Consider the following 13,948-nt stretch of genomic DNA (forward strand, 5'->3'; position numbering starts at 1 on the left):
CGAAAAACTCTATCAAGTTAGTGAGACACAACCTCCCCTTCACAAAACCATGCTGTCTCTCACTAATACGTCCATTTGCTTCCAAATGGGAGTAGATCCTGTCTCGAAGAATTCTCTCCAGTAATTTCCCTACTACTGAAGTAAGGCTCACCGGCCTGTAGTTCCCTGGATTATCCTTGCTACCCTTCTTAAACAGAGGAACAACATTGGCTATTCTCCAGTCCTCCGGGACATCACCTGAAGATGATGTATGTGGAACATTCCTTGTCCCAGGCCTACCCGGGTCCCTCCCACAACTCCTTTACCGATACATTGATGACTATTTTGGTGCCGCTTCATGCTCTTGTCCGGACCTGGAAAAATTAATCAACTTAGCTTCCAATTTCCACCCCTCCATCACTTTCACCTGGTCCATCTCAGACACTTCCCTTTCCTGGCAATAGGCTATCTATTAATATCCACTACTATCCCACTGACTCGCACAGCTATCTGAACAACAGCTCTTCGCACCTTACACCCTGTAAGGACTCCATCCCTTTCTCTCAGCTCCTTCGCCTCCGTCGCATTTTTTCCAATGATGCCACTTTCCAAAATGGTGCTTGGAAAATGTGTTCCTTCTTCCTCAACCGTGATTTCCCACCTACAGTTGTTGACAGGGCCCTCAAGAGTGTGCGGTCCATCTCCTGTGCCACTACCCTCGCCCCCTCCCCTCCCTCCCAGAACAAGGATCAAGTCCCCCTCGTTCTCACATTTCACCCCACCAGCCTCTGTGTGCAAAGCATAATCCTCTGCCATTTTCACCAACTCCAGCGTGATGCCACCACCAAACACATCTTCCCTTCACTCCCTCTGTCAGCATTCATCAGAGATCATTCCCTCCAAGATAATCTAGTCCACTCCTCCACCATACCCAACACCTCTCCCATCACTCATGGGACCTTCCCATGCAATTGCCGAAGGTGTAACCACCTGCCCCTTTACCTCTTCCATGCCCAAAACATCCCAGGCCCAAAACACTCATTCCAGGTTAAGCAGCGTTTCATTTGCGCCTCTCCGACATTGGTATATTGCATTCGCTGCTCCCAATGTGGTCTCATCTATATCGGAGAGACCAAACGCAGACTGGGTGATCGCTTTGCTGAGCACCTTCGGTCTGTGCGCATTCAAGACCCTGACCTTATAGAATTCATAGAATTTACAGTGCAGAAGGAGTTTGCACCGGCTCTTTGAAAGAGCACCCTACTTAAGCCCACACTCCCACCCTATCCCCATAACCCCACCTAACCTTTTGGAATGAAGGGCAATTTATCATGGCCAATCTACCTAACCTGCACATCTTTGGACTTGGGAGGAAATTGGACCACCCGGAGGAAACCCATGCAGACACTGGGAGAACGTGCAAACTCCGCACAGACAGTGACCCAAGCCGGGAATCGAACCTGGGACCCTGGAGCTGTGAAACAACTGTGCTACCGTGCTGCCCTTCACGTTGCTTGCCATTTTAACACAAGACCCTGCTCCCATGCCCACATGTCTGCCTTTGGCCTGCTGCAATGTTCCATTGAAGCACAACGCAAACTGGAGGAACAACATCTCATCTTCCGGTTAGGCGTGCTGCAGCCTTCCGGCCTGAACATCGAATTCAACAACTTTCAGATGATTAGCTCTACCCCACCTCGACCCATTTGTTTCAATCCCATTTCATTTTAATTGTCTTTTATCATTTCTTTCTTAATATATATTTACCCCCTCCCCCCCCCCCCCCCCCCCCCCATCCTATCCACCTTTCCACATCCTTTCTCCCCTTTGCTTCCCCCTTCCCCTCCCCCACATCTACAACTTGTCACATTTACCCTCTGATGTTAGTTTCCTTGCAGTTTGGCCTTTCATACCTTTTGTTCTCTCTCGGGACTGCCATTAGCACTCTTTCCCCATGGTTTCCGTGGTTATTAGCACCCCCTTTCCCTGGGTTTCTGTGTCTATGGCTCATCTTTCATTCTCACTCCACAGTATAAATATTTCCCACTTTCTTTATCTTTAGCTTTGACCACGGGTCATCTTGACTCGAAACGTTAGCTCTTTTCTCTCCCCACAAATGCTGCCAGATCTGCTGAGATTTTCCAGCATTTTCACTTTGCATTGGTGTTTGATGTTGTGGGAGGAAATACAATTATTTGAATATAGTGTACCTCACGAGTGACCAGACAAAGATTCTTGGGAATTTTAAAACTGTAATTATTTCAAGCTATACCATGGGAGCCAGTCATCCACCATGTGGTCTGCCAGCTCCCAGAACAACAAAATGCGGTGGCAATTATACCTGTAAAGTAATTAACATATTGTACATTTGTTTCAAAAATATCTATGTCCATTCAGAATTAATCATTAGGTTTACATAATGTATAACATGAGTAAAGTGATTCAATCACGAGTTGGGCACTTATACTTAATTAAAATGTCACCAAATTATAATATCACCAAACATATATTCTCTATTTATCTACTATAGATATGCTAAGAATATGCCTGACCAAACTCCCTTCCCATTATTACTTGTTGTAGGGAGCACATATGAGCTGTACAGTGTTCAATTGAATTTTTGTGTGGACAGTATGACTAAAGCCTACCTTTTAAATAACCTCCCTGATGGTCCTTGGATGGTATCGGCAGCTTGAAACAATGGGAGCTGGTGCCTCTTCAAAGTTTCTCTGCCTCTGAGAATTCAGTAGTTAGCAACTTGAGTGATTCTGTCCTTTTAACCTGTTCATTGACAAGGAAAAGGACTTTGACAAAACCATGGTAAACAAGGAAAATACTGACATATTGGATGAGATAAAAATAGAATGAAGAGAAGGAATACATGCTAAACGGTGTAGTTTTACACTGGCTGCAAGAAATGAGAACTGGGGGTGCATTGTTTGTGTGCAAACCTTGAATAGCTTGTGCGTCAATAACCAGAGAGCACAGATCTAAAGTGATTGGCAGAAGAACTAAGGATGATGTGAGGGAAAAGCATATTACGCAGTGAATGGTTATGTTTTGAAATGCACTGCCTGATGGGATGATTTCTACTGATTCAGTAATAGCTTTCAAAAAGGAATTAGATAAATCCTTGAAGGAGAACAAAAATGCAGGGACGTGGGGGAAGATCAGGAGAATGGGATTAACTGGATTGCTCTTTGAAAAAGCTGGCGCGAAGTCAGTGTGCCAGAGGGTCTCATTATTGTGCTGTACTGGTTTATGATTTAGCCGATAACATATTTATTTACCCAATAACTGTAAGGAAACTAAATGAAAACTTGCCGTTTAAACACACCAAATAGTTTGTGGCCATCCAAGCTGATCAACTTCTTCGTACTGAATCAGAGCAATACCTTTTGATTTTCTCGCTCATTTTTGTACAGATTAAAATAGTATAGTTGGCAGTATTTGCTGTATATGTGACTCTTTACATGAACTATTTGTTTTAATTCATGTGAACTATTTATTTTAATTAATGTGGATTGAGTAATGTATGAAAACTACACATGTAAATACTTATCTAAAAGTCAAAGCAGGCATGGTCTCCCAGTAATTACTGTAATAAATTATTATCTTGATCTGTTGATTTGAGTTATTTGGCAGTAATCAAAGGATTTTGCTTCGGGTTTGTAATCTGCATCTAAAGAAGCTTTGCCTCTGTTTTATTCAATAATTGCCAGCTTACTGAGTCAGAATCTTTATACAAGCCTAACGAGTTTTTAATTTTATAGCAGGTTTGTATTTTAACGACCTTACGCAGTCATACCTCAAGACAGGTTAAAGTGGTTACTGCCAAAACACTTGATTGTATCCACATTGCTGAGGAAAAGGTGCAGGAAGTGCTAGATGTCTGATAGCCTGGTTTAGAAAATTGTTTTTATTTAATAAACATTTTATTGAGGTATTTCTTTGGCATTTTAACAGCAACAATATACATAACAAGAAAAATATATACATCGTGCAAATTCCACCACCCTCTCCCACAAGTCTTGCCATTATTTACTCCCTAACCTACGCTAACTGTCCCCGACCACTCTAAACGGCAGTTCCCCCAGTCTCCTCTCCTGACCTCTCGCCTGAACCACAAACAACTCGCTCTTCCCCACATTGACCTTGTACCCCGAAAACCGGCTGAACTCCCATAATTTCACCCATCCCCTCCATTGGGTCCGAGACATACAACAGTAAGTCATCCGCATACAGCGAGACTCTGTGCTCCACCCCCCGGACCAACCCCTTCCAGCCCCTTGAGGCCCTCAGCAATTGCCAGCGGCTCTACCGCCAGCGCAAACAGCAGTGGGGAGAGGGGACATCCCTGTCTCACCCCCCGGTGTAGTCTGAAATATTCCAAAGTCGTCCTATTTGTCCGTACACTAGCTACCGGAGCCTGGTACAGCAACCTAACCCAATCAACAAAGCCCCTTCCAAAACCGAACCGCTCCAACTCCTCCCATAAGTAATCCCAATTGACCCGATCGAAGGCTTTTTCCACGTCCATCGCAACCACCACTTCAGCTTCCCTACCTTCCGGGGGCATCATGATCACGTTTAGCAACCTTCTCACATTGGCCCCCAGCTGCCTACCCTTAAGAAACCCTGTCTGGTCCTCCCCTATAACGTCCGGTAAACTGTCCTCAATCCTAGATGCCAGAATTTTGGCCAGAGGTTTGGCATCCATGTTCAGCAAGGATATCGGCCTCTAAGAACCACACAGCTTCGGGTCCTTGTCCCTTTTCAGAATGAGCAAGATCGTGGCCTGTGACATCGTCTGGGGTAAAAACCCCTCTATCGTTGGCCTCGTTAAAGACCTTCAACAGTACCGGCCCCAATATTCCGGAGAACTTTTTATAGAACTCGACCGGGTACCCGTCCGGTCCCGGGGCCTTACCCGACTGCATGGCCTTCAAACCCTCCACTATCTCCTCCAGCCCGACTGGGGGCCCCAGCCCTTCTCCCAGCTCTCCATTCACCTTTGGGAAAGTCAACCCATCCAAAAAGTGCTTCCTCCCCTCCGGCCCCACAGGTGGATCCGATCTGTTCAACCTATTATAAAAGTCCCGAAAGGTCTTGCTCACCCCCGCCGAGTCCCCAACTAAGTTCCCATCCCCGTCAACAACTCTCCCTATTTCCCTAGCTGCCTCCTCTTTCCGAGTTGCTGTGCAAGCATCCTACTGGCCTTCTCCCCGTGCTCGTAAATCGCCCTCTTTGCCTTTCCGAGCTGCTCCACCACCCTTCCTGTAGTTAACAAACCAAATTTTGCTGCAGCCTCCGGCATTCCCTTAACAGAGCCTCCGCATACCTCCTATCCACTCATAGAATCTCTTTTACCAGTCGGTCCGTTTCTGCCCTATCCGTCCTGTCCCTGTGAGCCCGAATCGAGATCGGCTCTACTCTCAGTGCTGCCTTCAGTGCTTCCCAGACCACCGCTGCTGAGACCTCCCCCGTGTCGTTTACCTGCAGGTAGTTCAACATGCACTTCCTCAACCACTCGCACACCGCTTTGTCCACCAACAGCCCCACATCCAACCTCCATTGCGGGCGCTGCTTGCTATCCATACTGACCTGCAGATCCACCCAGTGTGGAGCATGGTCCGAGATCGTAATCGCCAAATATCCCGTGTCCACCACCTCCACCAACAGGGCCCTGCCCACAACAAAGAAATATATCCGGGAATACACCTTGTGAACGTGGGAGAAAAAGGAAAATTCCCTGGCCCTCGACTGCCTAAATCTCCATTGATCCATCCCCCCCCTCCATCTGTTCCATGAACCCTTTCAGCTCCCTTGCCATTGTTGGCACCTTGCCCATTCTCGAGCATGACCGGTCCAGGCCTGGATCAATAACCATGTTGAAATCCCCACCCATAATCAGCCTGGGCGAATCCAGGTCCAGAATCTTCCCCAGCACCCTCTTTATAAAATCCCCATCATCCCAATTTGGCGCGTATACGTTGACCAGCACTACCTTCATCCCCTGCAGCTTGCCACTAACCATGATATCGACCTCCCACATCCGAGACTATCCTCCCACCTCAAATGCCACCCACTTGTTAAATCAGAATCGCAGCCCCTCTTCTCTTTGAATCCGAGTGGAAAACCTGACTAACCCAACCTTTCCTTAACCTGACCTGATCCACTACTTAAGATGTGTCTCCTGCAGCATCACCACGTCCGCCTTCAATCTCCTCGGGTGCGCAAACACACGTGCCCTCTTTACAGGCCTATTTAGCCCCCGGGCATTCCAGGTGACCAACCTAGTTGGGGGGCAAAATGCACCCCCCCCCCCCCCCCCCCCGCCAGTCAGCCATCCCCTTTCTTGGGCCCGCCTCTAGCCCATGTGCTGCACCTCCTCCGGCCCGCCCCGTGGCAGCCCCCACCCCTGGTTTAGAAAATTGAGGAATTTACTGAGAGCATGCAATATAAACAAGGGTGAATCCATAGTATAAGTTCTCAATGTTGCCCCCTCACTGTTCCTAGTTTGTTTATTATAAATACAGTAATGTTGATGTTATTCAAAGCCACAAACACTGGTCACTCGGCTTTTGCAAAATTATCTGAGAATTAAATTTTGGCTGTGGTGTGATGCAAACTTTGCAGTGCTGCTTAGTAAATTTAGATGTATTCAGTAAGTAGTCCAACAAGAAAACGTGAATTCATCTTGCTGAACTGCCATAATAGCCTCCTAGAGCACATACCTTTTGGTGAGTTTTCATTTCTGCAGCTCCTAAAATATTATTTCTTTCTCTTTCTAGTGGTTCAACAGCTCCTTTCAGCACACTTTTATGGAGTTTGTGAGAAACAGCAGTGGCTATTGCCCAGCACAACATAGCATCGCCGCAGACAAGTAAATCTGCCCAGGAACCTGAAGACCACCACTTTGGATTAACCATCAGAAGTTGTTTATTTGACAAGAATAGGAGAGATAACGGACTTGGCCTTTTCAGTATCTCCAGTTGTATTCTTGCTGCCTTGCAATGCATCATCTCCAAATGGGGTGACTGGACTGCTGGATGTCAAATTGTTCATGGTTTGAACAAGAGTGCGTAGCAAGAAGTGAAAAACGGGGGACTGATTAAAAAGGTTCAAAGAAGAATATCGCCTTCTCTTGCCGCAATAAGAAACCTACAATCCTATGAAAGTGCGCATGTATTGACTTGGAGAATTGGATCTTTTGCTGACTGTGTACCAATATACTTCTGTGCCACTGGTTCTGAGAACCATGGCCCGGATGAATCGCCCTGCACCTGTGGAAGTTAGTTACAAGCACATGAGGTTTCTCATTACCCACAATCCTACAAATGCCACACTGGGTGCATTTATAGAGGTGAGCTAAACAAGTTTATAGTTTTCAGCATTATTTGAGAGTAAGCCAATGTGAAATTAAAACTCTAAATGTGAAGAAAGGCTACATGACATTGACTTTTTTGGTTCCCACCAATACTTCAGAGAACAGGCCTTTTGGCGACTCAAATGTATTTCCTGAGTGTTTTGTTTTGTTTGGGTCCTATGTATTTGTGAGATCCTTGAAAAAAACAGTGATGAAGATGCACAGTTAGTTGGTCAACATCTAGGATTACAAAGGAATTGAAGCACAGGAGCAAACTTTGTCCCAACTTAATCCACATTTATGTCACACATGCTCATCCAATTCCCTTTGTCTGCAAAGATTTATCTAAACTCTTCTTAAATATTGATTTAGTCTCCGCTTCAGTCGCTAAGTCTGGTGGTGCACTCCAAGCTTGCTAACTGTCTGAATAAAGGAGGGAAAGAAAACTTCCCCTGCTATCTCTTCTCAATTTCTAGTGAAGTGTCACAGGGACCAGTGCTGGGGCCTAAACTATTTACAATCACTATATATAATTGGATGAAGGGAGTCAGTATAATGTAACCAAATGTTATGACTATATAAGGAAAGGTAGAAAAGCAAGTTGAGAAGGACAACCTGGAAAGAGATGTAGGCAAAATGTTTGGCAGATGGGAGTATAATGTGGGATGTAGATGTAGGGAAGTGTTGCTAGAACTGTACAGGACATTGGTGAAACCACACCTAGAGTAGGATATAGGCGGCACTGCTGCCTCACAGCACCAGAGAACCAGGTTTGATTCTGGCCTTGGGTGACCATCTGTGTGGAGTTTGCACTTTCTCCCAGAGTCTGCATGGTTTTCCTCCGGGTGTTCCGGTTTCCTCCCACAGTCCAAAGATATGCAGGTTAGGTGGCTTGGCCATGATAAATTGCTCCTTCAGGTCCAAAGATGTGCAGATTGAGTGGGGTTAAGGGTTTGCAGGAATAGGATGGCGCAAGTGGGCCGAGGTAAGGTGCTCTTTCAGAGGGTCGGCACAGACTCGGTGGGCCAAGTGGCCTCGTGCACTGGAGGGATTCTCTAGTGCTGTTTTAAATTTGGGTCTCCTAATCGAAGGAAGGATATATTTGGGCTGGGTAATAAATGATGATCCTGCCGGCAACATCCACAACCCATAAATAAATATATATTTGTTCAATTTGCGTTGGAGGCAGTGGTGGTGCATTAGGTTGATTCCTGGGATGAAGGGCTAGGTTGGGCTGACACCATTGGAGTTTAGAAAAATGAGAGGTATTCTTATTAACACACAAGATTCTGCTGGGGCTTGAAAGGGTAGATGCTGAGGATATTTCCCCTTGAGGATGGAGCTATGTGGCTTAATTGTATTAAAGGCAAAAAGCACCATAGTTCTAAGGTGGGGGAAAAGGAGCTTGAAGGGATAAAATAATGAATAAACCCGATATTTGTACTCAAACACCGAAGTAGAATTGGACCGTTTTTTGTTGTCGGAAGAAGCAAAAGGAATGTGTTCCATGCCAGACGCTTTCTTCATAAATGGCCCACTAAAACTGTGCATAGTGCGATGTCCTGTTCTGTCCCAAAATTCAGTGGGTCAGACTTAGTCAACTGTCTGTACTGCAGTTAAGTTGCCATAATTCCAAGTCTGAATGTACCAGTGCAATGAAATTATGTGATACCATCTTTAAATTGAAAGGAATGAATTCATTAAAAATATATACAGTTGCTTTCAAAACAAAAACGCCAATTAAATGAAAAAGAGCCTAAAGTAACAGAAAACACTCAATCTTATGCTAGTGTGCAGGCCTGTTGCAATTTAACAGTTTATTTGGTGTGATTTCAAACTAATTTCTCTATATTACTGGATCAAAATCCTGGAACTCCCTCCATAACTGCCCGGTGGGTGTACCTACGCATGGCTCAGGAAAGTGACTCACCACCACCCTCTCCAGTGCAAATAGGAGTGGGCAATGAACGCTGGCCTAGCCAGCAATGCCTCAACATGTGAAATTAAAAAAAAAAAATACAGCTTTGTGCTGATTTCGCGAATAATTGTATACCTTAGCTTTGTTTAACCAGTACTGCAATCCCACCTCATTATTTCAAGATGCATATTTAGCCCTTAACAGGAACTTTGTACCACAGAGAACGAGTTAAATTTTAGCTTTGAGATTCCAAAGGGACTCAAAAATGTTAACTGCTCTGCTTCGATGTTGCCAGACCCGTGTTTTTCCTGGACTGTGTCTTCATATCAGATCTCCAGCATCTGCAGAATTTTGCTTTTATTTAACTTGGAGGCAGGAAGGAGGCAGAATTTTGAGAAAGTTGGCGCTAAAATATTTCTACTTTGTCACCTCCGGAAAAGGCAGGGGAAGTTTCATAAGTTATGAAAATTACTTTTTTGTCTTCAGAATCTTTGTTGTTCTCTTCAAAATAGAGAGAGCTTGGTTAAGGACAAGACACCGACTTTAAAAGGTGAATTTTTAAAAATTGATTCATAGGATGTGGGTGTCCTTGGCTGGGCTAGCATTTATTGCCCATCCCTAATCACCTTGAACTGGGTGACTTGCTAGGTCACTTCCGAGGGCAGTGAAGCATCAACCACATCACTGTAGATCTGGAGCCACATGTAGGCCAGACCAGCCAAGGACGGCGGCATATTTCCTTCTCTAAAGGACATTAATAAACCAGATGGCTTCTTATGATAATTAACAGTGGTTTCAATGTCATCATCAAATTTCACCATCTGCCATGGTGGGATTTGAACCCAGGTCCCTGGGTCTCTGGATTACTAGTACAGTTCCAATACCACTACGCCGCCGCCTCCCCTAAGGCATGATACAATTCTAGAACTGTTTCTTAAACGCGAATAGTTTTTTTCCAATTTACTGGATTAAGGCTATTCATGTAGATAACATTTCATAAACAGCTGACGTTCCATCGGCATCTGTCCAGTTCAGAGTTCCTCAAAATCTCCAAATTAATCCTTGAAGACCCGATGAAATAATCTTGATGTGGAGATGCCGGCGTTGGACTGGGGTGGGCACAGTAAGAGGTCTTGCAACACCAGGTTAAAGTCGCAACAGGTTTGTTTCGAATCACCAGCTTTCGGATTGCAGCTCCTTGCTCGGGTGAATGAAATAATCACAGTAGGTTAGGAGAAGATTGGGTTTTAGTTGTGGATCCACAAAATCTTCACACAAACATTCTTTAATGACCAAAATACGAAACGTGATCCTATTTACTGTCTTTAAACCATTGACTGAAAGTCAACACTTCAAATCTATTCTTGAGATTCTGCTTTGGAAAGGGTGGAAGCTTGCATTGAGTCCTGTGCCAGGACTGAATTTGGCCTACTTTGTCTTAGCAAAAATGGCTGCTTTCTTTCTCTAATTTAGTGTACGTTTTATATGACTAAGAAAACAATGAGGCTGTATGGCACACTCGGTGTGTAGATGTATACAGTTTGGTAGCATGTTTGTATGATAAATTATTGGTCAGTGGATAATAGTTTACTTTCCATTATCGCAAAAGTTATTTTGCAAGTCCAAAGTCAAAGCCCAAATCCTGTCCAGCATAAGAGGTCTTGGGAGGGGTTCGGCCTTGCCCTGCTTCAGTTTGTCAATTTTTTTTCATTTATGGGATGCAGGCGTCGCTGGTTAGGCCAGCATTATTGCCCATCCCTAATTGCCCTTCAGAAGGGGTGGTGAGTTGCCTTCTTGAACCGCTGTAGTCTTAAGGTGTAGGTACAACCACTGTGCGGTTAGGGAGGGAGTTCCAAGATGTTGTCCCAGCCACAATGAAGGAACCGTGATATATTTTCAAGTCCGAGTGGTGGGTGACTTGAAGGGAAACCTCCAGGTGGTGAGGTACCCAGGTATCTGCTGCTCTTGTCCTTTTAGATGGTAGTGGTCGTGGGTTTGGCAGGTGCTGTCTGAGTTACTGCAGTGCACCTTGTAGATGGTACACATGGCTGCCACTGTTCGCCGGTGGTGAATGTTTGTGGAAGGGGGAGCAATCAAGCGGGCTGCTTTGTCCTGGATAGTGTTGAGCTTCTTGAGTGTTGTTGGAGCTGCACTCATCCAGGCAAGTGGAGAGTATTCTATTACACTCCTGACTTGCGCCTTACGATGATGGACAGGCTTTGGGGGGGTCAGGAGGTGAGTTACTCGCTGCAGGATTCCTAGCCTTTATCATAGATATAACAGTGCAATTTTCAATTAGATGAAAAAAATGCGATGAATACTCTGCAAACTCAACAGTAAACAATGAAAAATTAAACTTTTCACATTTGCAGTTTCATCTTGGGTAGCCTATGTTTGAATGCTTGGGCAGTATCAATCATACATTGGTAGCTGCAGTAGGAAGAATGCTGAGATGTGGTTTCAACCAAACTTGTGTAAGTTGAATGTCTACTCAAGCTAAATGGTGCTATTTAGCTTCAGGAGTTGAGATGCTCAGAATTAAATGTTGATTGAGTACGTAGTTGGTGGGCTGATGTCTCTGTTTTTTCCAATGTCAAGAATAACCATCTCAAAATGGAGTGAAAAACTGGTTTAAAAGGTTGTCATCTGAATAAAATGCTGGTTTCATTCACATATGCAATTTGGGTATGAAAAGTTGTAGAAACCCTAAATATTAATTGAAAATACAGTTGGAATATTAACATTGAATGAATTGGAGGTATGTTTGATGATGGAATTTGCAGATAACCCTAAATTGGAGGACATAACAAACAAGACTGCCATAGTTTTAACACACTGGGCTAAATCGTTGGCGTTTAAAGCAGGCCAGCAGCACGGTTCAATTCCTGTAACAGCCTCCCCGAACCGGAATGTGGCGACTAGGGGCTTTTCACAGTAACTTCATTGAAGCCTACTTGTGACAATAAGCGATTTTCATTTCATTTCAATACAGGACAACATGAACAGACTTCCAGAATGAGTTGATGAAAAGTAAATAAAGTTCAATAAAGCAAAGTGAGAGTTGATTAATTTCAGTTCTATTACTCTGCATATAAAATGTCTACTGATTGCTGCAAAATAACACACATTAAATTTACCACCAGATTTTCTTTTTTTTAATGAATTGATAACTCCTAGTTTTTCTTTCCTTCATCTGTGATATGTAGCTTGTCTTTTTCAGTAACGCAGGAACCTTGAAATGAAATGAAATGAAAATCGCTTATTGTCACAAGTAGGCTTCAATGAAGTTACTGTGAAAAGCCCCTAGTCGCCACATTCCGGCGCCTGTTCGGTGAGGCTGTTACGGGAATTGAACCGTGCTGCTGGCCTGCCTTGGTCTGCTTTCAAAGCCAGCGATTTAGCCCTGTGCTAAACAGCCCCTTTGAACCTTCGAACAATGCCTGCCGTTCATGTCTATCTCAAAAACATAGACTCTTAACTGATTATCCCCCCTCTTTCAGTGAGAGTGAGCAAGTATAGTTTTAATATTTAGAGACCATTTCAGGGAAGGCCCTCATACACATGGGCTATTGTAGGAAACATTTACCTTCTATACTAAAGCCAAGAATTGTATGAGCACCAAGTGGGCTGGGTGGGGAGGCATGAGGTGGCATGAATGGGGCATGGAGAGTGTGAGGGAGGGGTGATGGCAGTTTGTTTTTCTGGAAGTTTTTTAATGTAACCTCAGTACAGTGCCAGACACCAAGACAACTCTGCCCACCATGCCTCAGCACCACCATCATCCATACCTATGGTCACCTGGTCCAGCTCCCAGGGAGGCCTGTCATCCCTGAACGGAAATCTGACCTTCCAGTGCACTTTGTCCCGGGTTAGTCATAGACATGGAATTTACAGTGCAGAAGGAGGCTATTTGGCCCATCGAGTCTGCACCGGCCCTTGGAAAGAGCACTCTACTTAAGCCTTCGGCTCCACCCTATCCCAGCAACCGCACCTAACCTTTTTGGACACTAAGGGCAATTTAGCATGGCCAATCCACCCAACCTGCACATCTTTGTACTGGAGGAAACCGGAGCATCCGGAGGAAACCCACGCAGACACTGGGAGAATGCACAGACGGTGACCCAAGCCGGGAATCAAACATGGGACCATGGAGCTGTGAAGCAATAGTGCTAACCACTATGCGACCATGCCGCCAAGGCTTGCACAGCCAGAAACTCCCGATATTGCACTCCTGACCCGGGAGCAAAAATCCAGGCTATTCATTACAAAATTAAGGATGTTATGCTCCGCCTTCATTAAGCCTTTATAAAGGACTGGTTAGACCCAATTCTAGGTATTCTACTTTAGGACGGGCGTCTTCACCTTGGAGATGGCACAAGGAGATTTACCAGAATGATGCCACAGATTAAAAGCCTCCACTCATGGAGAGACTAGAGAAACAAGGAAATATTGATCTTTGAGCAAATAAAGAGGATATTTAATAGAGACGTTAAAAATATTATACTGATTGCTATTGATTTAGAGCAGGGAATTAGAAACTGTTTCCACCAACAAGAAGAATTGATAATCAGAGGATAGCAATTTTGGAATAATTGGCATTTGAACCAGAGGGGAGGGGAGATTTTTTAAAAATCCGGTGACCTATGGAAGCAGATTTAAAAGTAACTTTTAGAAAGAAATTG

General features: G+C 44.6%; 1 protein-coding gene across 11 annotated transcripts in view; it reads left to right on the plus strand.

The window, feature by feature from the left end:
- LOC140385782 (protein tyrosine phosphatase type IVA 2-like) overlaps window positions 1-13,948 on the plus strand; it is a 185,198-nt gene that overhangs the window by 150,799 nt on the left and 20,451 nt on the right. For 10 of the 11 annotated variants that reach the window (XM_072468288.1, XM_072468285.1, XM_072468284.1 and 7 more), the window contains one exon: window positions 6,774-7,345. The exons of the other annotated variant lie outside the window; for it this stretch is intronic. In XM_072468288.1, the coding sequence (XP_072324389.1) occupies window positions 7,241-7,345 (105 nt within the window). In that variant the 5' untranslated portion in view covers window positions 6,774-7,240. The remainder of the gene's footprint in view (window positions 1-6,773; window positions 7,346-13,948) is intronic. 11 annotated transcript variants of the gene reach the window in all.

The sequence above is a fragment of the Scyliorhinus torazame genome, chromosome 11 (genome assembly GCF_047496885.1).
Source record: "Scyliorhinus torazame isolate Kashiwa2021f chromosome 11, sScyTor2.1, whole genome shotgun sequence".
Lineage (NCBI taxonomy): Eukaryota > Metazoa > Chordata > Chondrichthyes > Carcharhiniformes > Scyliorhinidae > Scyliorhinus > Scyliorhinus torazame.